The 25,286-nt window shown below is 40.3% G+C and overlaps 1 protein-coding gene across 1 annotated transcript; it reads right to left on the bottom strand.

Annotated features, from left to right (window-relative positions):
* Positions 1-46: 46 nt before the first annotated feature.
* Positions 47-25,199, bottom strand: LOC138155358 (TRPM8 channel-associated factor 2-like). Its single transcript, XM_069080604.1, has 8 exons — positions 24,570-25,199; positions 22,584-23,223; positions 9,014-10,002; positions 8,519-8,610; positions 6,829-7,042; positions 5,185-5,424; positions 3,029-3,366; positions 47-2,043 (listed from the first exon to the last, which is right to left on the bottom strand). The coding sequence occupies exons 1-8, from the start codon at positions 24,622-24,624 to the stop codon at positions 1,789-1,791; spliced, it is 2,823 nt and encodes a 940-aa protein (XP_068936705.1). The 5' UTR covers positions 24,625-25,199; the 3' UTR covers positions 47-1,788.
* Positions 25,200-25,286: the final 87 nt, after the last annotated feature.

The following is a 25,286-nucleotide window of genomic DNA, read 5'->3' as shown; positions in this document are numbered from 1 at the left end:
GAAAAACCACGAAGAAAAAAAAACAAAACACCAAAAAGAAAAAGAAAATGGTATAATAGTATGCTTTAATCTGCATTTAGACTCCATAGTTCTCTCTGTATGTGGATAGCATTTTCTATCATGACTCCTTCGGAATTGTCTTAGATCATCATTGCATTGCTGAGAAGAGTTAAATCTATCAAAGTTGGTCATCACACAATGTTACTGTTACTGTATACCATGTTTTCCTGGTTCTGTTCACTTCACTCAGCACCAGTTCCATGTATTTCTGCGTTTTTCTGAAATCTGCCTGCTCATCATTTCTTATGGAACAATAGCATTTCATTGCATTCATATACTGCTACTTATTCAACCATTCCCCAGTTGATGGATGTCCCTTCAATTTCCAATTCTTTGCCTGGTTTCTTTTAAGTCCCAACTAAAATCCCATCTTTTATAGGAAGCATTTCTCAACCCCTCAATTTATTTCCTATTTATCTTGTGTGTGTGTGTGAGTGTATGTGACACACACATACACTAGGTTGTGAACTCCTTGAAAACAGGGTCTGTTTCTTGCCTCTTTTTTATCCCCAGAGCTTATCACAATGCCCGCCACATAGTAGGCACATAAATGTTTATTGAGGTGATCAAGCCACAGAGATGAAACCTTTTAATTTAGTTTTCTCAGGTTCTATCAATGCAATCTCTACCACTGCTTTCTTCATGCAAAGGATATTGGCAGATGGAATGAATTGATGGGAGCAAACCATAATATATTTTGTTATTGCAACTTGTGATTTTACAGTCCTTTTCCTATAACTTAAATATTTCAGAATCCTTCCTTTAAAATATAATTGAATATAGTATTGAATGGACTGGATCTTTCTGAAACTGCATCTCAAAAACTTAAAAAAGGTACTGTCACCTAAAAAGTAGGTTTGACCATAAGAGATATGACATGTCACTCTGGCTCCCTAAGATTATGCAGGGTATCCCCAAAGTCTTAATGGAGCTTAAGTTTTCAAAAGTTTAAAACTTCAGTAAGGCTTTTTGGATACTACAGGCGCTATCAGAAGTTGAAGATGAACTAGCTATGACAACCAGTTAGTTAAGGGCCTGCTGATTATTATGATAAATTTATGTCTCAGTCTGGTACCATATCCAGATATTTAGAATACTGGATCAAAAATAAAAGCTCAGACAAAATATTTTTGGATTCCTAAAAAGACAAGTTGAACTTGTCTCAGGGTTGTGATATTTCAGAATCTGGAAGGACTTTCATAAGAACTTAGATTTAGAGACAAAGGCACCTTAGAGGTCATCATGTCCAATTCTCTCATTTGAAAGATAGGGATACTGGAACCAGAAGAGATTAAACAACTTGCCCAATGTTACACAAGTGCTACATGGCAAAGATAGGATTCAAAACAAAGTCCTGACCCCAAACCCAGTGCTATCACCATTATACTATATTGATGAATAATAGCATATTCAAATCAAAACCAGTTCACCAGGGAAAGAATACTTGGTGCCACTTTGTGGGAGGTTTTGAGGCCCCTTTTGGAGACAGAAGAGGAAGAAATATCTTCATTGTTATATCCATGTGGTTTTTCATGTTTTCCCTTTCAGATAGGTGGTACACTCATGATGACTCTATTCCCTCACACCAACTATAGTGTAACATTAAAGATGATAAATATTTGCTGAATGATTGGGGCTGACTCAGAGCATTTGCCACTCAATCTATAAACTGAGTTTTGGAGATGGAGACATATCCTGCCCAGACACACTGGGCCTGCTGGGCATCCCTTAATTCGTCATGAGAAGGTAGACATTCATGGGGTTCTCTTGCCATTCAGGTAGGCAGGCTAAGGAAGCGGCTACTTCTTCCTCGATAGGCCAGCCCCAGGTCTGGAAGAATGGAGTCAGATTCCTCTGCACTTGGTGAGAGAACTGTTTCCCCCACAGGTTCATTTTGCCAGCATTGTCATTGGGCACCCCAGATAAGGTCTGGTACTGAGTGAAGAGTTGGGTGAAAGGCTCCCAGCCAAAGGCCTCCTGCAGCTGAGAGAGGAGAAAGAGAAAAGGGGGCAGAGTGAAGGGTTTGAATTTCTAGAGACAACCCAGCAAATGAGTATCAATGACTCTACCTTACTGCAGTACGAGTCTCCTTCTTGAATATTAGCCACATTCCTACCATTTGAACAGGATTCCCTCTTCTCCTCCACCAAACATCCATTTAGACATGATCAATCAGTCTTATTCTCTACTATCCACCTTGGGTAAATGCCTGCTTTCATGAATGCTTAATCACTCTAGTGGAAATCAGACCTCAGTCAAATTATGACACATTGATACCATATAAGATAATACCATAGTAATACCAATAATAATGCCATAATTATGGTACAAGAGAGGTCACCCTTTGTGACTAGACCTATGGAGAATGCTTTATGGTAATATTAAATAGGATCTTTGTAATTTTGATTAGTCAAGAGAGCATTTATCTGGGTGAGATAAATTAGAATATTTTCTTCTGTGGAGACCCTTAAAAGAAACTTTGGCAAATACTTTTCATCTCCCCCCTCATTTATCTTCACCTTCTCACTACAGGATACATAGGGATGGGGCTATCACTCCCATTTTACAGCTATACAAGTAAGGCACAGAGAAGCAGCCATAGGATATCTAGCATCATGAGGATTCAGATAGGATTCCATAACCTGATATGGATGGATACCTTAGGCAAAACACGAACTCTCTCAGCCTCAGTTTCCTCACCTGTAAAATGTGGATAATAATAGCACTTACCTTACAGGGTCATTGTGAGGACCAAATGAAAAAATCTATAAAAGGTACTTTGTACACCTTGAGGCATTGTATAAATGCTAGAGGAGGAGGAAGAGGACGAGAAGGAAGAGGAGAAGGAAGAGAAGAAGGAAGAGGAGGAGGAAGAGGAGGAGGAAGAGGAGGAGGAAGAGGAGGAGGAAGAGGAGGAGGAAGAGGAGGAGGACTATTCTTCCCTTCTCCCCCAGTTCCTTTCCAGTACCTGCAGATAAGTCTCCAGGGCTGTCCAAACACTCCATTCTTTTAGGGGGGCTCCTTTTCTCAGGTATTCTTGTACCCTGGCCTCCCTATTTGAGGGAGCCAGTGCAGGGTGGGCCCGGCTCCGGGGAATGCCTAACACCATCTCATGTACATAGACAGACCACAAGTTGCAGGTAGCCTCAGTTGTGTGGGGGGGGAACTCCCAGCCCTGGCGTTGCTGGTTGTGGCCTAGCTCATGGATGGGGCCCCAGAGGCCATTAGATCTTATTTGCTTCTCATTGACTATTTCCTTTGCTGACTTCTTGTGGCACATGACGGGGTATCCGGAATGCATCCAGCCTGGGGAGTGGAGGAAGGAAGAGAAGGCAGAGATTTCTATGTGAGAGAGCCCAATCTGCCATCCCTAGGTTATTCTCATAATGCATCTCTCCCCTATATTCTCTCATCCCCAACATTTCCAAACCTATATGAGAATAGATGGTTTCTCTTTACTTAGACAAAACAGGGAAGAAAACAGTTTTCCCATTTCCCCTCATTTGTCTAGCCCCAACTTCATATCTCTCACATAAGAGTTCTATTGTTTGTATGTACCTCTAACATTCTGTCGATTTTGGAGTTGTACACTGGCACCATAATGATCCATGTATTGGGTTAAGTTTTTTTTTTCCTTCTTGTAGCAGCTCAGATGTATGGTGAATAGAGTTTTGGGACTGGAGTCAGGAATACCTGTGTTCAAATTCAACCCCAGACACTTACTAGCTATGTGACCTTGGGAAAGTCATTTAATATCTGTTTGCCTCAGTTTCCTCAATTATACAATTAAGGATAAATAAAAGCACCTTCTTCCTGGGGATGATGTTAGGATAAAATGAAATAATATTTATAAAGCACTTAGCACAGTGTTGGGAACATAGTAAGCATTATATAAATACTACTAACTATTATTTTATACATTTTTACAAATTAGTATATCCCAGCTACAGCTTGGGAAGATAGGAACAGTGTAGGTGATTTGCCCTTTCTTATGGCCAACTTCAATTAAATTGTGAATTCTCCTAAAGTGAAGAAAGATTATTTTTCTTTCCCATTTATACAGCCTTTGCTGCTGATCCAGGCCTCTTCAATCAGTGATTAATACCTTAATCTAGTGCTTTTCTTTGAAATTACTTCCAATTATATTGTGTAGATCATTTTCATACTTGGTTGTTTACAAGCTATTTTTCCTTATTAGTGTTTGTGGTTCTTGAGAGGAGGGATTGTCTTTTGCCTTTCCTTTTATGTTAGAACAGTGCCTGGTACTCAGGAATAATAATAATAATAGTAACAATAATAATATGCTTACTGAAGATGTATTAGTATAAATAGTGGTGCATTAGAAACTTAAACATGTTGGAGTATAAGATCATGGATCTAGAATATTTAAAGACTCCTCTGTTATCTCTAGCAAAGTTACCTTAGTTATACTAGATATTTGTGAACATTTGTGGAATTTTTTTCATTGAAAAATTCAGCATAGTATATATTGTGAAGGGATAAAAAAAACTGAGTGCACTTTAAAATATATATAAGAAGGTAATTTTCATTTGGTAATGAAAGACAAGATGGTTTAGGATGAACTGCAACACTGTTAATCAGTGTATCTTTAAAAAAATTATTAAAAGGATTTTATTTAAGTAAAAAAAATGTTTACTGATTTCTTGACTCGCCTACACTTCTCTCTACCTGACTTGTATGGATTTTTCAAGGCCCAGCTCATTTCCTCCACACTCCATTGAAGGCTCCTAAATCAGTCCACTACATACTGAAGCCCCTCCTTTGAAATCACAGCATTTATTTTCTCCGGCAGGACTTTATGAAAACTCTTGTGCCTCACACAGAGGCACACAATAAATGCTTACTGAATAAGCTAAGATGAATGAGTGAGTGACTGAATGAAGGAATGAATGTTTTGTTTAATTTCCGTATTCCTTTCGAAATTTCACTATAGTTTTTCTGTTATTTTCCTAACTAACTTATAAGCTCCTGCTAACTTGTACTATCATGCATCATATGTAATGCCCTGAATAGAGAAGATGATGAATAAATAATATATGGGAGCTTTGTACTTATTTATCACCTGCACAAAGCATCTCCCATCCCAATTTTCAGAACACCCACCAGCTGAGATCTGTACATCAGCCACGATCCTCTCAGGTCGAGCAAAAGGGAAGCTTATTGATGCAAGTCTGGCCACAGCTTCCATCATCTCATCCCAGAGATGAAGCAAAGGCTCTGGGTCTTCCAGGTCTTGAAGATGTTCAGATGGCACCGTGAGGATGATATTGTCTGTTGCCAGCTCCCCCCATGGCACTGGGTAGTGGCGGATGGATCTCTTCCACTCCTCCAGAGATGTCTCCCCTTTGGACAGAAATTGTGGGGTTAATGGGCTTGTCACAGAATCTCAGAGACCATCTAATCCAGCTAATACCTGAACAGGAACAGGAATTTCCTTCTCTCCGTTCCTGATAAGTGGTTATCCTGTCTCTCTTTGAAGACTTTCTCCTTTGGGTAATTTGCTATCTCCTAGGACAATCCATTTCACTTCGGGGCAAATCTAATTGTTATGATTTTTTTTTCAAATTTGTCACTGTAAATTATGCTGCTATTCATAATTTTGTTTCCTGAACCCAAATAGACCACAAATCATCCCAATTCTACATAACAGCCTTTCAAATATTGGAAAACTGCATATCCCTGCAAGACTTCTTTTTTCCAGGTTATATACTTGAAGTTCCTTAAATTAACCCCCATATGACATACCCTCTAGTAATCCTACCATGCCAGGTCACTTCCTGTCTATGGTGTAACTCATTAATGTGTATCCTAAAATGTAACTCTGATTACAGTTTTAGGAAAAACCCAATATATGACATGAGGTACAGTGTGTCTATCACCTCCTTTTTTCTGGACAGTTTATCATTTTAAGTACTCTTTCATTTTTCTGCTTCCTAAGGCTGAAGGTTGAAATTTTGATTTCAGTGGGATAGTAACAGTTAGAAGAAACTTTAAAGGTCCTACAAAGATTTTTAAATTTTTTGTGTCATGAGTTCTTTTGGGAATCTGGTAGAGCTTACAGACTCCTTAATTTTTAAATACACAAAATAAAATACATAAAATTAGAAAGGAAACCAATTTGATGAAAAGGGATTATCAAAATAATTCTTTAAAAATAAGTTTGTGGGGGTGGCCAGGTAGCACAGCGAGTAAGATCACCGGCCCCAGTGTTGGGATGACCTGGGGATCGAATCTAGGCTCAGATACTTAGCACCACACCCAGACATAACTGGCTATGTAACCTTGAGCAAGTTACTTAACCCCAGTTGCTTTAAAAAATAATAATAAGTTTGTGGATCTAACATAACTTTCATTTTACTGATGGGAAAGCTAACGTAAAATTTTCAATTTCACAGAGCTAGTAAGTAGCAGAGATTTGAATTCAAGTCTTTCGATTCTAAATTCAGTGTCTTTTTCTTCTACTCTCACCTTTGGTATGCATCCTATCTCCATTTCTGCAAACAAAAGCCCAATCCTGCATCACCTTTCCTCATGCTCCTCTGAATTCTCCATGGACACAGGAAGTTCCCTGATACCCCACCCTCAGCCTTAAAATAAGTCATCTCTTCCTTATCCCACCAAATACATTTTCTTCCTCTTTACCAATCCAAGCTACATATTATTTTCCTCCTTTATAATCTAGTTTATAATTACTTCACCCTTTTTCTAGCTTCCCTTGGGCTTAGCCTTCATGGAACCTTTACTCACCCAGCTTGAAGTAAGGAGCAGGCACAGCTCCAGTGATGGTGATTGACACAGGACCCAGGTTACTGCCCTTGGGCACAAGTACATAGATGAGGCCCCCCCAGAGGGAGGAGACTGACAGCTCTGGTCTGTCCAGGCAGCATCTGTGAATCACCACAGGTGCTCGGCAAAGCTTCTTGGCCCCATTGAGATCATCAGAGTGGCAGCCAATTTGTACCTGGGAAAGGTGAGTCATGAGCACAGTTAGCAACTACTGGAAGGTATGTGCTAGATCACTTATCAGTGTCTTTCATGCAAAATGTCCTTGAATTATAGGCATTTGGTAGGTAGTGACTCAATACTTCAAAGGGCTCATACATGTAGAACAATTATATCGTCTCAATAAGGATTTACAAAATCATGGGTGACAGATCCATAATGAGCTGTTAAGGAAAAATAGGATGTTCTGATTATAACTCCAACCTTCAATGACGACATTAGGAGATGAAACATACACATTGTTCCTCGCTGTCTGTTAGAGAACATATCCTGCATAGAACAGGAATCCAGTGTGACTAAACCTCGTAGCTCTTTGACAGAAGGAAACTCTTTACATTGAAGAGAGAGGCATTCACACCAGAAGGAGGTTGGGGGGAACTAAAATAAAGTATGGACCCTTCTGATCATCTGCTGCTGTTGGATAAAACCCGCCAGCCCCCACACTCTCTGGATTCCTTGCTGTTTAAGATATACTATGTCGTAGGAGAGAATCTGGTCCAGAGACTAGATCATTTTGCTTAGAAGTATCCCTAGCAGGGGAATGGGATAAAAGAGAAAGGTAGAGGTTAATTATAGGTATAGGTTGTTGGAGGGGCTGTGGGAAAATAGTCTCAGTAATGTACTGTAATGTGGAGCTATCCATTGGTGCAGCCATTCTGAGATTTTGAACTATGCCTAAAAAGCAATTAAACTGTACATATCCTTTGACCTACCTATACTGATACACAGCCTTCACCCCCCAAAAAAAAATCAAAGAAAGAAGAAAAAACCCATAGGTACAAAAATATTTATATCAGCTCTTTTAACCATAACAAAAGACTAGAAGCCAATGGGGAGTGCCCATCTACTGTGGAACAGCTAAACAAATGGTGGTTTATGAATTTAATGGAATATTATTTTGCTCTAAGAGATGAGCACTTAGTAAAGTTCTTAGCACATAGAAGGCACTTAAATGTATACTGACTGACAAAATGGATGGTTTCAGAGAAAACTGGGTATACTTGTAGAAACTGATAGGGTGAAGTTAGAAGAATCAGAACAATTTAGATAACAAAAATATTATGAAGAAAAACAACTTTGCAAAACTTGAGAACTCTGACCAATGCTACAGACCATGATCCTAAGAGGACCAACGAGGAAAAACACTGCTCACCTCCTGATAGATGAGCTTAATATACAGAACTCCATATACATTTTTGGACATGGTCAATATGGGAATTTGTTTTGCTTGATTATGCATATGTAATACCATGGTTTCCTTTACTTTTTTTTTTTCAATTAGGGAATGAGCTTTGGGAAAAAACCAAATGCTTATCAATGAAAAAAATTTAAAATGACAGCACAAAACAAAAAGAACAGGAAAAATGTGATGGCAGCAGCCATATAAGGATTTACAAAATATAGGAGAAGCAATGGGCAGGCACAGGGGAATTACCTGGAGGCCAGTAGTGGCAGCACATGGCATCACGATATTTGCAGTAAAGCCTTCAGGGAGGTAGAGCCCAGTGCTCACCCATACAGTAACATCTTAAGAGAGACATAATAATGGATGGAATTCTTCTGCCCTGATCCCCTCATTCTCCTTACCTTACCCACATCTGCTATATCACCCCAGTACCCTCCTATAGTCCTCACATTCCTTCCTAAATCATGGATATCATCCCCCAGAGCTCTTATATCCCCTTTCCAGAGCTCAATATTTCCTTCTAGAATTTTCACACCTCCTCCAAGAGACTTGTTATCCTCTCTTTAAACCTCAGATTGCCCAACCCTTTCCCTACTTGCTTACCCTCTAGCTACTCCCAATAATTCAAGCCCCATCACCTTAAAGGGACAGGCTCTCATGGCAACTGAAGTCCTATACTGTCCTACTGATTAAACCAGCCCATTCTTTCCCAACTATCCATTGGCCCTCATCCTCCGTCTTTACCTGGACTGGTACCATTGATTTCCATGGTGACAGGGGGTCCTAGGGAATACAGTTGGGAAGGGCAAGTCCCATTACTAGCTCTGTGGACTAGAGAAAAACAATCAGTCCCACTTTGAGCCAGCTCAGTGGCCACACAGAGCAGGGTGGCCTCACAAGAATTGCTGTGCACAGGATGATCTTCACTGACATTTGGGAGACCAGTTTGTTTGAGCACTTTCCTCAAAAATCTATGTAGGGAGGCATAGGCAGGGATTCCTTCTGCAGGAATCTTCAGGAAGGCCCCACAGTCCTTCCTTAGCTTTGACTGCCAGCATTCTGCCAAGAACTTGCTTCCTTTTACTTCCTCCTGGAACTGAGACAATGCTGAGCGGAAGTGATAGATCCCTTTACCAGGCACAAAGACAGGAAACTGACCGCGTTTTAGACTGCAACCTAGAATGCTAAGGCCAAAGGGGTTGAGGATGTGGTTCCCAGGATAATCAGCCACAGCAGCCTTGCCAGGATTCTGGGAGGCCCACCACCAGGCTTGGCCCCCAATCAGTAACCCTCCACCCTCTGCCACAAACTCATGCAGTTGCCTGGCCTCTTGGTCACTGTAGGCTGAACAGCAGTAAACACTTAATCCAGTAGTCAGATGGGATTCTAGGCTGCATTCCAGGCCTTTTTCAGATACCAGGGAACACAGTTTTTTAAGATTAGGGTTAACCCCAATTCTGCCTGTTTGTCCCCCTGCCAGCCAGGTAATAGCATTGCAGAGAAAAGGACCCAGCTTGGGGGCACAGAGCATGGCCTCATGAGCAGCAAGCACCACTCTGCCCCGGCCATAGTGAGCAGCTGCCAGGAAGCAATCAAGTGAAGAGTCTAGCCCAAGAGGGAAGGCCAAGGCTCCATGAACCAGAAGCTGAGAAGGCACTCCACCAGTATTGATATCCAGTTCTGTTATGCCATCCAGGAGCTGCTGTTGGTCCTGAGAGAGGTCCTCCCCAAACCTGAAAATGAACCATTTGTTCCAATTAGTGATTGAAGGAATGATGTGGAACAAGGGAGATGGAAATATTCCTGCAAAATCACAGTAGTTAGTTATTCTACATGACCCATATTTCCTGCGCCCATTATATGCAGGGGCTTACCCAGATGCAATCATCGACTCTGAGAGATGCAAACAACCTCAAAACTGATCTAATACCAGCCCCACCAGAAGCATGAATCCCTCTATAATCAAAAGAGATCATCCAACCACTGCTTGAACTCACCATGCCCTGAAACAGACCATTGCATTTCTGGGCAGTGCCAACTATTATGATAGGCTCCCTTTAGTGACCCACCCATGATGGTTACAGAGATTGGGGGTGCAAAAGTGACAGAGGGCTACCACTACTGACTTGCATACAGAATTGCACACTGAAGGAGCAAAGCTATCTGGATAGGGACCAGGCTAGCAAGTGATGTTTTCTGGGGTGACAAGTAGGATGTCATGCATCCAGCCAGACAGTGTGATATACTTCGTATAACATGTGAAGAAACTCAATGTATTATGTACCCACATAAAATAATGATGATGATAATAATAAAAATAATAGTATTTGTATAGAAATAAGATAGGTTTCCTTACGATGAATTGAAATCTTATTCCATATAATTTCTACCATTGTTCCTAGCTTTGTCCTTTGGGGCTAAGAAAACAGACAGATTCCTTCAGTTACCTGAAAACAACTATCAAGCTATCATGTTGCCCCTACTGCTTCTCTGTACCAAACTTTCTTAGCTCCTTTAACTTAAAAGCATGTGGAATGTTTTCCTGTGTTTTCTTCATCCTGGTCATCTGTAATGCCAAGCAAAAGGCAACTTCCCAAGGTTCAAAATACCAGCATAGCTATTCTCCATTTTATTCAGTGACAAATTAAGAACAGAGAAAATAAAAATGAGCATAATTCAAAATACAGCATTCACCAAGTGTAACTCAATAATTTCCAAGTACTACTCCACCCCTGGACATTACATTCATTTAGTCAATCACAAAGCCCCTCTTCTCAAATGGAGATTAGTTTCCAATCATAAGCAAAGTACATTCATTTGGTCAGTCACAGAGCACAAAAAAGTCAAAAGTTTCCCACCCTTGGATCACAACTGAATAGGCCATCTACTTCAGAGTTACAACAAGCTTAAGCACAGAATTTAATACCCAAAGAGAGGTTTTTTCTTCATCTTGACCTGAGGCAAGTTCTCAGAAATCTTTGTTCCTGGGGAGACAAAGCTTAGCAAGGCCACAAGATACATTGCCAGTGTCATCTTTAATTGATTCTTTGTCTGCAGAACAGTCCTAGGACCCCTGAAAACATTAGCAAAACCCTCTTCCAGGATTTCTGTAAACATACAACAAGAAAATCCTTTTTCAGGCCTTCTGAACCAACAGCAAGGTTCCAGGACCTCTGCAACAATAGTACTGTCCTTCACCAGAGGATGCCATTCATTCTCTGTTTGCAGAACATTCTCTGGACCCCTGAACCAGCAGCAAGGTTCCAGGACCTTTGCAACAACAGGACTATCCTTCACCAGTGGATGAATCTGGCAAAACAACATCAAAACAGACAAACAAAGTACCAGCATAACAGCCACGTCTCCTCAGTCCTTGGCAGCTCTGGGTGGCAGCTCTCAAAAGTCCTGGGCAGTTTGAATTGGCCCTCAGCAATCCTCTCTGTCTCTCTGCTTCCAAAAAAAAATTCTTCTGCCTCTCTCTCTGCTTGTGCCTCTCTAAAATTTACATCACCAGCTCCTCCCAGTTCAGCCCTCTCTTTTCATGTCAGCAAGTCCATCCCACAAGTGGGATTCCCAAGCTCTGGTTTTTAACACAATCAATCTGAAAATGAAGCCAATACATGGGGATCTTTAAATTCCATTACTGTTACATCACCCTCCTTTGGACTTCATAGAATCTGTCCACTTCTTTCTGCACCAGCATATTCAAGTCTTCCCAGGTTACTTGAAACCATTCTTTTTTTATCATTTTTAAGAGCTAATAATATTGAACTATAGATATTATTTTCATTCATTTTTTTATTTTAGAGAAATGGGCAAAGCAAGGATTAGTATTTTTTAAAAGTGTTTCATTTAATCCTTCCATAGAAGTTCTTCATTCTGTCATGGAAGTGACTATGTTCTTAACTATGTCAGTATAGAAGAGGTTCTATAAGGTTCTATTAAGCCTGAAAGACTCTTTCATTGATCCAAATATTAGTCCACTAAGCAAGGAGCAGCTCAGTTGGTCACAAAGTGATGATTTGTTTTTGTTCATGAACTAGATCAAATTACAAAGCAGTGCTCAAGCCTTTGTGGCCCTCATCTGCTTCTGTACAGGTGGAACAGCTGTATTAAAGAGGACATGATCGATGAGAAATCATATTGTCCTTAGGCTATCTTAATAAATAGTTATTCATCTAAATGTTTATTCTCCTAATGTGTGATATTGTTCACTAACAAAGTTAATATTTACCAGAAAAAATGAAGCATATCGATATTACAATTCTTACTATTAATAAAAGCAAAAAAAAAAAACCACTTAAAAGGTTTAATATAAATGGGTGGGCAACTCTCAGTTTCTTCTTAGAGAAGGCAATTAGAGCAGTTTGGTTCATGTCCAAAGTCAATAAGAAACATTTCATGGGACATTTGGCCATCTCATATTGCTCAGTCGAGGATGAGCATAAGGAAGTAAATCAGTATAGGGATAGTTCATAGCATGATACATTTAGAATTAGCAGGAATCGGGCGGCCAGGTAGCACAGTGAGTAAGAGCACCGGCCCCAGTGTCGGGATGACCTGAGGATCGAATCCAGGCTCAGACATTTAGCACCCATCCAGAAACACCTGGCTGTGTAACGTGTAACCTTGAGCAAGTTACTTAACCCCAATTGCTTAGGGGCAGCCAGGTGGCTCAGCGAGTAAGAGCACCGGCCAGCCCCAGTGTTGGGATGACCTGGGGATCGGATCGAATCCTGGCTCAGATACTTAGCACCACACCCAGAAATAACTGGCCGTGTAACCTTGAGCAAGTTACTTAACCCCAATTGCTCTAAAAAAAAAGAATTAGCAGGAATCTTAGAAATTTGGTAGAAAAGGAAACCATGGGATCAGATAATGTTACCCAACATTACAAAGTTAGTAAGTATCTAAGGTAGATTCCTAACCTACATCTTCTCACACCAAGTTCAGTGGTCTGTCCCCTATACTAACCTGTCTCTTGCATTATAGCTGTAAAGCTGCCTAAGTGATAGCTTATGTGTCAACAGAAAGTTTAAAAGGCAGAAAAATTCTGAGGAATTTGATAAAATCCACCAAAGTGAGTCAGAAGTAATAGAATTGTGACAGTTGGAATTTATCTCAGTGGTCATGTAGTATAGCTCATGTACAGGAAAGGAAGTAAAAGGAAGTATAACATATTTGACAAATGGTCATCCTGATTCTTCTTAAGTGCTTCTACAAGGGGGACTCACCACTTTTCAAGGCAGTACATTTCTTTTTTTTTTTTTTTTAAGCAATCGGGGTTAAGTAACTTGCTCAAGGTTACACGGCCAGTTATTTCTGGGTGTGGTGCTGAGTATCTGAGCCCGGATTTGATCCAGGTCATCCTGACACTGGAGCCGGTGCTCTTACTCGCTGAGCCACCTGGCTGCCCCTAAGCAATTGGGGTTAAGTAACTTGCTCAAGGTTACACGGCCAGGTGTTTCTGGATGGATGCTAAGTGTGTGAGCCCGGGATTCGATCTCTAGGTCTTCTCAACACTGGATCCGGTGCTTTTACTCGCTGTGCTACCTGGCCGCCCCGGTACATTGCTTTTTTCAAAAGCTTTTTCCTGAAATAAAATTGAAATTTGCCTCTCTATAATTTCCACTCTTTGCTCCTGGGGCAAAGAGAATCAATCAGGGCCCAATAAGAACCCTTCAAATACTTGAATGCAACTATCATGTCTTCCCACATCTTGTCTCCTATAGGATAAACATATCCTGTCCCTTTAGCCTATCCTCATATGACATGCATCCAAGGTCCTAAATTATCCTGGTTTCTCTCCACTGAACACATCTCAGTTTATGAATGCCCAGGACTTAACATCATACTTCAAATAATGCCTGGTGAACTAAAGTACAAATAGGACCACTCTATTCATGAAAGCTATGTACCTCTTAATATGGACTGACATGACATTGGTTTTTATGGGCATCATACTGCATTGCTGACTAAAAATTGAGTTTACAATCCACTATAATTTCCAGACATTTTTTTGAACTGCTGTCCAATCATGTCTCCTGTTTCTTAAACGTGTGAAGTTGATCCTTGGTACACAGGTGTAAATCTTTATATTCATCCTTATTTAATTTCATCTTATTATATTCAGTCTACTGAGATCTTTTCATATCCAAACTTCATTGTCCAATATGTTAATTTTGTTGTATCTTTAGTTTTATTAGTTTATATAGTTTATACTTAGTTTTATTAGTCATTGTTAGAAATAGTTCTTGGAATATAGGACCAAGAAGTACTCCATTGGATGCCTCCTTCCTCAGTGATGTTGAACCATTACCAATTATTCTTTGAGTCCAGATATGCTAACTAGTTCTGAATTCATGTTATTGTATCTTTTCCACAAGAAAATTATGAAATATTTTATCAAAAGCTTTGTTAAAATCAAAGTAAACTCTATCAGTGCATTCTCTACATCTACTAACTTAGTAATTCTGGCAAAAAAATGAAGATAATGTCATAGTCTGGACCGGAGTGTTCTAAATGAAACCACACTGGCTCCTTGTAATCAACCTCCCTTTAAAGATGTTCAACAAGCACGTCTTTAATGATTCATTCTAGAATTTTCCCTGGAATCAAAGTCAGAGTTTGAAGACTCTTTTCTTTTCTTTTATTTAAATCACCATGTTTTATTTATCCTTTAATCTTGTGGTATTACTCCTGTTTTCCACAATCTTTCAGATATCTCTAACAACAGATTAATAATCACCTCTGCCAGTTCATTCAGTATTCAAAGATGGAATTCATCTGGGTCAGGTGACTTGAATTCACCAAGGACAACTAGGTATTGATGAACCTCTTACTTTAACCATTTCCCTGTTAATTATTTCTGTTCTGTCATTTCCATAGTCATTGGCAGATAAAACAGAAACATACCAACGATGGAGCAGCTCTGGCATCTTTTTGATAATTGGCGTCATCGTCCTATCAACTACAAGCAAAGCTCTTAACCCTTCTTCTGACCCCCTTTTTTCTTTTAACAGCTAAAACCAAACATTTTTATTGCGCTTAGTTTTGCTTTCTGGTCTCAGCTCATTGGGGCCTTAGCATTCCTGACATTATTTTTATAGCACTACATAGTGAATTTAATGTAAATGGGTAGACAGGAAAAGATGGGAGAAACTATTTTGGAAAATGTGACTAGAAACTAAAAAATGAAAGAAGCCAAAGAAGTGTAGATCATTTAGAAGTCTCCTAATAATAGGTGATATTCACATAGCATTTTACATATATTTCCTTATTTAATCACACAACAACCCTGTGAGATAGGTCCTATTTTTATCCCTTTTTATAAAGAAACTGACTCGGAGAGACGCAAGGACACATAGCTTGTAAGTGTGAGGTAGGATTTGAATCTGGGTCTTTCTGATTTCACATCTAGACTTCTGTCTACAAGATTATCATGCTTCTCCTTAAGAGGAAGAATATTTTAGATAAAGTGATCAATACATAATACTTTTAACAGAATTCTACATGTCAGTTTTGCTGTTCAGATATTTCAGTTATGTCTAACTTTTTGTGACCCCATTTGGGGTTTTCTTGGCAAAGATACTAGAACCATTTGCCATTTCCTTCTCTGGCTCAATTTACAGATAAGGAAACTGAGGTGAACAGGGTGAAGGACTTGCCCAGGCACACACAGCTAGTAAGTGTTTGAGACCAAATGACTGGTGCTCCTTCCATAGTACCACTTACCTACTATTATCATAACAATATATCCTCACTGGGAAAATGAAGGATTTGAAGAATGTATGGTACCTGTATCATGACATGCAGCTGCATATACAGCCAATAACATTAGTCAGAAAGATTGACCACTAGGGGGTGAATTTTTTGGCAATAGTAACCCATAAGAAAAAAATACCAACTAGCTTTGGGTTCTTCGAGGGCAGGGATTAACTGCTTTTGTAGTACACAAAATACAGCTTAGCCCCACACTAAATAAGAGATTGAGCCTAGGCTAGATTGCTCAGGAAATTGAAGTTCTAGACCTTTCATAGCACTATCTGGAGGAAAGAACACAGACCATCTAATCAGAGAACCCAAGTCTGACTCCCAACTCTGTTATTTAAAAGTTGTTTGGTGTTGAGCAAGAAACTTGTCCTCAGAAGAACAACTTAGGTTAGAAGCTAATTTAACTTTTAGTTCTAAACTTATGATTCTATAGTCTCCATATATCATGTCAGTGGCAGAAGAATGAGAAAATGTAACTAGGGACCATGTGATAGGCTTCTGAATGCAGGAGGCAAACCAAGCCTAGGGAGCAAGAGGGCAGGCTGACTCCTCCATACTACAAATTGGGATTCAGAGACCATCAAAGATTTTTTAAAAAGAGGGAAGAATCCTTTCTGAGATGGGGTATTTTGTCTAGACTGGAAGGGCAATGACTACTCACAGGCACAATCTCAACACTGATTGGTATGGCAGCTTTTAACTGTTCTCTGTTTACAACCTGGGCTACTTTTTCTTTTCTTAACAAATTTGGGGGTCCCCTGTTCCCAAGGTCTCCCCATACTGATGTGTGATAGTGTGAATACAAGATTGGCTTTATTTCTATTGAAGCTCAGAACTCCAGACCTCAAGAGATCCTCCAGTTTCAGACTTCTTGGGAGCAGGGAATTTAGGCATGGAATGAGAATAAGGGATCGGCCTGGGTCCTGGAAAACTGACAGTATCAGTGAAGTCCACAGTGTAGTATAGAATGTTCTCCTTACATTTTGTTTGTATAGATGGATAAAGCACTGGGTTTAGAGTCAGGAAGATGTGCATTCCAATCTAGCCTCACCTACTTCCTAGTTGAATGACTCTGGGCAAGTCACTTAACCTCTGTCTGTCTACCTCAGTGTTCTCATTTGTAAGATGGGAATAAAAAGTGTTTACTTCCAAGGGCTGTTGTAAGTACCACATGTGATAATATTTGTAAAGCATTTAGCACAGTGTATGGCATACATTAGGCAATTAATAAATGTTTATTTCTTTCTCTTGGATTATCAAATATCTTAGAGTTGCTAAATACTTTTTATCGAGAGTTCAGTTAGGAAAGCTTTGCCTCTCTATAACCGCTCCAACCACAAATAAAGAAGCAGTAAGTTAATCACTACAATTAGTTGCTTCTTGGATCCAAGGAAAAAAGAACAAGAAGAAGAAAAAATCTTGAGATTATTAAATTTTTCATTCAGCTTCTACAATTTCCATGTCAGTGTCTGCTTGCCTTGCTCCTTTAGTCTGTAGAAAAAGGGCTAAGGACACTTTGGCTCCAGAACCCCAGGTTCTAGCTCTAATAAACCATCCTCCCTTTTTTCACATGTTGTGCCAGAGCTAAAAAGGTTTCCAGGCTTCTGTTCTGAGGGAATGAATTGTAAATTCCTCAGTTACAGACAACAGTGGTTATTGTTTGTTACAAGATCTGATACTAGATGTGATCAGAGACTTTCTGGGAGGAAAAGAATCAATCTCCTTTTTTCCATCAATTTTAGGATGCCAACGAAATATTTTTCTCATCCTTCAGCCAGCCAATACCTCCCCCCAAACACTGTTGTTTTTTTCTGCCCATTTTACTAGTTGCCACCCACGATAGTGAGCAGAAGTCTGTCTTAAGGCTTGAAGGATCATGTCTCTACACCTCAGGTCAACCTAGTCAGTCCTACCCAGTCCTACCCAGCCCAGTCTAAACCTGTAATTGTCTCAAATCCCTAAAATGACACATTTTGAGCTTTTAAAGTCCATGTATGAGCAGCCCAGCCAAGTAGCTTTCATTTATAGCATTAATATGGAAATAAATAACCCCTGTAATGCTGTTTCAAGTAAAATGACATTTTCCCAGAATTAATTCCTGGTATTAGGTGTTATATGCTTATAAAGCACAAAATAAGGGCATAAGGACAGAGCATCCATAGGAGTAAGAAGTGATCAAAGGCTGGTAGGTCAAATCAGGGAAAACTCACCACCATGGGGGAGATCCTTTTCAGACAGTAAGAGGTTGGGAAGTAAAAGTCTGGAGTTAGGCCTTGCAAAGCATTTTGGCACAGTGGGAAGGGTACTGGATTTGAAGTCAGGAGATGTGGTTTCAATCCTGACTCTGTTACTTACTCTGCTTGAGGTCTTTGCAAATCACTTAACTATCTTGGGTCCCAGTTGCCTCATCTGCAAAATGAAGGGGCTGAGCTAGATGACTTCTGGAGGGCCCTTCCAGCTCTAAATGTATGACTATTATTTTTCACTACCTGCTTAATGAATACAACAGGATTCAGGCAGCAGTAAGGGCTCCAGGGGGCTAGGCCCTGACAAAGCGCCATCATTTCAGTGCACTTAGTTAATTCTAATAGCATATATTTGCAGTGGACCCAATAAGCATGATTCCAACTTGTAGCATTGCTCAACTGGGGAGTAGTGACAGTTGGTTTGGATGGTGAGATTTACTTGGGATTAGGGAATTTTAGAGTGGAAAAACAGGTTAGGTTGACAGGATATGACCCTTTTAGGAAAATAACAAGAAAATGGATTTGGACACAAGATCAAGAAAATGTCACCCCACTCCCTGCTACAGAATCAACACAGAAGTGAGCTTCCAATCAGATGCATATTTTTTTTTAAACAAAACTTGCATGATTTAGTGATGAAACTAGTGTTAACAGAAAACTGCCTAGAGACACCAAGCTAAGATGTAATTAAGGTAAAGTCAGTAGGGATCATCTCAATTTAGAATTTTAAAGAAATGAGGGTGTGTCACAGGATTGCCTTAGGGGGGAAAATGACTAATTATAAATAAAGTACCAGCCAACCTCTTTTCTGACTGCCTTTTAGCTGCAAAAAAAATTAAAAGAGCAGTACAGGTATAACCAGTCCTTCTAGAATTAAAATCATAGACAAAAATAAATGTTAATTTGATTTAATCCATTCTTCTGCTTCTGAATAACACTGTTCCTTCCTCCCAGTACTAAAAAATACTTTAGGAAAGGCCCATTCTGACATCAGATTCCCACACCCAATATTATAGATGAGGAAACTGAGGCAGACAGAGGATAAATGACTTGCCAGGAGTGACAGATCCAATAAATGTCTGAGGATTTAAATCCAGGTGTCTTCCTTCTGACAGTATGTCATTGGGACCTCCCCTGAACCTGACTGGTGGTAGGTTGGTGTAATAAGAATGTAAATTTTAAAGATCTTCCCTGCCCCTAGGCTAATGTGCACCTGATGCCTGGGGTGGGGGAGGCTTGTTTTTCAGTAGATACTTCTTGATTGGCCAGTGAGTCAATAAGGTTGTTACATTCTCTGAGCCAGGAGAAGGCTATATAAGCCCTGATGTGTAGCTTTGTTTTTGGGACTCACTTTGAGAAGTGTTCTGTGATCTGATCTGGATTCTGGGAAGCCGTTGTTGAGAGTCCCCCGGCTTTGAAAAACCCAGAACGTGGAAACCCAGATGTTGACTGGGTATGGATGTAATGGTTGGACAGTTTGGAAATCTGTCTACTTGATGTTTCTGTCTTGATAATTATGCCTATATACTTTGAGGTTCAGGGTGCTGACCTTTTCTCCTGAACAAGGTAAACGATTTACGTCTGACTGATTAAAGTAAGCTTGTTAACCCATTTTGAGTTGCTTTCCTTTAGCAAAGCAGATCCAAGAACCTGTGGTAGCTGCAAACCCTGAGGACGCTTGGGGTGCTTGCTGCTACAGTTGGCCGTCAGATGTGGCTGATCATGCCCTTCTCTGACCCTCAATGAATGCTGAGTGTTTCATGACAGACAGTTACCTCCAGCAATTGTTGGCCAGAAAAACATATGCCATCCCTAACAGGTCTTCACTGGCTTGGTCTGCTCCCGGGCAGGCCAGGTCACCCCCATCTGTGATGAAAGGAAAAGAAAGGACAGAGTACCATGTCCCTGGGTGAAAACCTAGCTCAGACTGGCTTGTGTTTACAGGGTTAAAAAAGAAAAAAACAAGATTCTCCGTCCAGGTAGCTGTCTTGGGGGCTGGGGTAATTATATTCCTCAGCCAGTTTGGGAAAGGTCTCTTGACCTAGGACTGGGGTGGGGAACCTGTGGTCTGGAGACCACCAGCGGCCTTCTAGGTCCTTGGGTGTTGGCTTTTGACTGAGTCCAAGTTTTACAGAACGAATCCTTTTACTAAGGGGATTTGTTCTGTGAAGTTTGAATTCAGTCAAAGGGCCTCACTTGAGGCTGTAGAGGGCCATATGTGACCTCCAGACTGCAAGTTCCCCACCCCAGATCTAGTCTAAAAGATGGAGTGTTTGCCAGAAAAGGGTGTATTACAGATTAATATTAATAATAAAATGACACAGCATTAATATTAATTTCCCTCTATTTGAACTCAGGTCTTTCTGACTCTAAGTCAGCATTTGCTCAGCTGTAACACTTAACTGCCTGATAAACAATTCTGGCATCCAAACGCTGGGAATGATAATTGTTTGTGACAGCACCCTCACCCTTTGGCCCCTTAGTTTCTAGCATCTCAGCTCCAACTCACTCTTTGTAGCAGTGAACATCATTTCTTAGGTCAGTATGATCCTCTGACTTGGGCACCTTTCCTGTGGGTTCTTCTCAGAAACTGTGAGGAGGCCTGTAAACCTGTTTGTATTTGTGAAGAAGATTCTAGCTATGTCCATTGCCTGCTTCTCGGGAAAGTCAGCACCTTGTCAGGGTCAGACTAACGGGCCAAACGTCTGCCTTGACCTTCAGAGAACAATTTCTGGAATCACATAATACCTAGAGGAAGTGACCACATCAGAACAAAAAAGGAGCATAATACTGTAATACTTCATTGTTATGAAGTCTAAGCATGTCTTAATGAAGCCTAAGATAGATTTTTTTTTGGTTGCTATATCACTATTGACTCATTGAGCTTGCAACCCACTAAAAACCTAAAAGATCTTTTGATGAAGAGCTATCTAGACAAATCTGTGTCATTCTGCATTTTTTAAAATTGATTTTTTTGATCCCAGGTAAAAGACTTAACATTTATCTAGAATAATTTTCATCTTTTAGATTCAGCCCTATATTATAGCTTGTTGATAAGTCTTTGGATCCTGATTTTGACATGCATGCCTTCTATGCTTCTATACAAGGCCCTGATTAAATGTTGAATACCACACAGGTAGGCATAGATCTATAGAACACGACAACCAGAAAACTCGTTTTAACAAGAAATCATTAATCACTACTCTTCTGATCTGACAATTTGGACCAGTTCTGAACCCACACCTTTTGGTCTTATCTACAAGGAGAGCACCAGAGCACAACATTTATGAAATGGTTTTGCTAATGACTATATCTATTCTATCCTTAGATGCACCTAAGAAGTGGTGGATCAAGTATTGATATTGTGCGTAGAAAAGGAAGACCTAAATTGAAATCCAGCTTCTGATACTTGGTAGCTGTGTGACCCTGGGCAAGTCACTAAACCTCTATCTGCCTCAGTTTTATCATCTATAAAAAAGGGATAATAATAGCACTTACCTCCCTGGGTTTCTGTCTTCACAGCATTAAATGAAATAATATCTATCTGGCACTTAAAGTGCCTAGAACTTTAATAAATGCTTATTCCATCTGCTCCTAGAATACCTTGTTGATTTACAGTTTATTTATCCTATCAATAAAGGAAATAAGGTTGATCTGTCATAATCTATTCTTGATGAAGCCATACTAAGTCTTTAAAGTCATCAATACCATGTCTAGATACTCACCATTTAACTTTGTGAACATATACTAGCCATCCTGTAAATAAAATAGCATAGAATTTGGCTAGGAATTCAAATCAAGCTCACTGGCCTATATAGTATGTAAACTTGATACTCTTCCCTTTTCTGAATGTCACAATAACATTAGTCCTTATGCCCTACAGAGCTCCTTCCTGGTCTCCCCAATCTTTTATTCAAAGATCCTTGTCAATAGCTCAGTAATCATATTTGCTGGCATTTTCAGTACCTAGATGTAAAGTTCATCTGGGCCTAGTGACTTAAATTTATCATGAACAGAATTACTGTGTCCTTATTTATCTCTCTATTCAGTACTTCTCTGTTCCCTTTTCCAAAATGGACACTGATGTTCATATGGTAATAATCCCATGGTTCTTCCTCTAACCAAATATAAACTACTGATGATGGATTTTCAATAGTTCTGTCTGTCCATAGCATTCCTGTCACCTGACAATACAAATGAGACTTACTCTTCTCAAAATGTATAGTTCTATTTCTGTTTCATTAAGGGGACTATGTCTATTCTTAATAAATCCTTACTATACCCCTGATACTCACCTGACTGTAAGTGGAATTTTAGGTACTTTCTTAGAGACCTTGAGGAAATCTGTATCTCCATAGGTATCTGTGAAGTATACACCAGCTACACTGGTCACCTGGTTCCCAGGGAAGTTGGACAGAACCTTGTCATGTCCAGGTTCACTTGCCCAATACCAAGCTTGGCCTCCAATGAGTAAGCCCCCACCATTTTTCACAAACTGAATCATCTCTTTGGCCAAGGTGCTATCATAGGCATTGATGCAGTAAACTCCTAGGGAGTCCTCAAGGCCATCCATGGTCTTCACGTCCATCCCAGAGTCACAGAGAATGCCAGTGAGAGGTTCCACAGATGTGTGCACTCCAACAGTAGCTCCTGGGTTGCGGTTGAGCCAGCTCACAGCATTGCAAAGGAACTGAGCCAACATGCTGTCTTGCAGGTAGCCTTCATGGGACATGACTACCATTCGGCCCTGGCCATAATGGGAGGCAGCGATGAGGACCTGGCCATTCTTATTCACCAGTACTGGGAAGGCAGCTTCACCAACCAGCAACAGCTCACAAGGAATAGGGTCACTGGGGAAATTCCAACTGTTCAGCCCTCTCACTAGGACCTCAAAATCATCTGATGGAGACATTGTCATAGCTTTTTTTTTGCCTGCTGTGGGGAAAGAAAAAAATTTCAAGTTGGTAATATAGCCCTAATCCTGCCCCTCCCTCCACAGAACCTGACACACAGTAAGTGCTTAATAAATGCTTATATCATTCTGCTCTTAGAATTCCTTGTTGATGTGCTAGTCTAGTAACCCTATCAATAAAGGAAATGAGACTAATTTGACATTATCTGCTCTAGATGAAGCCATGTTGGCTCATTTTGGTCATCACTCCCATTTCTAGATGTCCACCATTTAATTTTCTGGACATTCACTAATGATCTTTTTAATGTTACATTCTAGATTTTGTCTAGGAATTAAAGACAGCTCATTAGCTACATAGTATGCAAAATCCATTCACTTATTTTTTTTTAAATCAGAAAACATTAGTCCACTAGTCCCCTTCCCTCTAAAGGTGCAGGAGAATAATGATATCAACAGCAGCAGCTCTTTGCTTTGCAGAGATTCATGTGTAGGGCTCAAAGAGATTTAAAGACAATAATTCATTTCTCCTCTGACCAGGGAATTTTTCTCCATTCTACAAGTGAGAAAACTGAAGCAAGGGACTCAGCCACAGTAACTAGGGAAGGCAGTACATGTCACCAGAGACTGAATTTTATCCATGTAGTCACACTCAGCCAAACACAGATCATTCTCTTCGATGAAGAAGAAGGAGAAGGTAAGGGAACAGGCATTTCTTAGGTGTCTATTAGGTACAAAGCATTGTGCTAAATGCTTTACAAATACTTAACCTAATCCTTACAATAGCCCTGGGAGGGAGGTATTATTATTATTATTCTCATTTTACAGTTGAGGAAGTTGAGGTAAACTTAAGTTAAATGACTTATCTAGGAAAACTCAGCTAGTAAGTGTCTCAGGCTGAATTTGAACTCAGATCTTCCAGACTACAAGGCTCTATGCAGTGTGTCCCAGAGAAGCTTAGGGGATATAAAGGAAAGGACAATCAACTCAGAGGGGCCTCTCATAGTTAATACCCCAGGCAGAATTGAAATTGTGCTAGAAACTCTCTGATAGAATTCCAGGAAAAGGAAGATTAGAAATAACCAAGCTATGTCAGGCTCACTCCCCCACAGGCACTGGAGATGTTCACATCATATATTTCCTTTCACTCCATACTTATTCTCTCCTTACTTTCCCTCAATCTGTCTTTTGTCTTACCTGCTCTCCTTCTCTAAGGGTATCACTGACCTCCTAATTTCCAAATCTTTTCTCGCTGATCTCTTGGTAACATCTGCTACTTTTCACCATGGACTTCTTCCTTTTGCTTTCTTTTTTCCAGGACATCACTCCTCCCCTCCCCCCGCCCCTTCCCAGGTTCTCCTGGTTCTCTTACCACAGAGATAGGGCAGAGATCTGCTGGAAGAATCCTTAGAGATTATTGAGTCCATCTCTACCCCCTTCTTCTGCACTTGGGTGCATTTTACATGTGATGGACGGAGGGTGAGAGGAACCAACTTGCCCAGACTACACAGGAAAGTGTAGCCTTGTTCCTCTGAGTCTAGGCCAGTGTTTTTTTCACTACCCTCTGGTTGCTTCTCCAGGATCCTAGGCTCCCAGGACTAGAAGGAACTTTAGAAGTCATTTAGTCTCACTCCCTCATTTTTATAGACAAGAAAGCAGTCATTGAGGGAATTTTCCAGGGTCACACAGGAGTATGTCATTTAAATCTATTTTCTCTGATTTGAAATCCTCTAATAGTTCTCTGTGTTCTGCCTGGGAGTCTGAGACTTGCCCTTGGACTAGCTGAGTGACTTTGGGAACAGTACAAAATAATTCTGATACTGCTCCAGGAAGGGGTCTGTTTCAGACTGAAGCGGCAGTAAGTATTAGGGGCAAATATAAAGAGAGAGAGACAAGCCCTAAGATCAATGAGTAGAACTCCTTTGTCACTTTGGGGGTACAGAGGTTATTCATTATATACGTACTCCATTCACAAGCCTGTAGATAACCATCTGCACCCCAAAACTGTTACCTGCTCACTTCCCACTCTCCCTCCCGGCCCTTCCAAAGGACAGCAATCTGGTTTTCTGGGCTGGGTGTACGAGATGGG

Source organism: Petaurus breviceps, unplaced genomic scaffold (assembly GCF_028583685.1).
Source record: "Petaurus breviceps papuanus isolate PSGF00001 unplaced genomic scaffold, PetGlider_PUasm1.0 110, whole genome shotgun sequence".
Taxonomy (NCBI): Eukaryota; Metazoa; Chordata; class Mammalia; order Diprotodontia; family Petauridae; genus Petaurus; species Petaurus breviceps.
The sequence above is the reverse complement of the archived record's forward strand: the minus strand, read 5'-3'. Positions and strand labels throughout refer to the sequence as shown.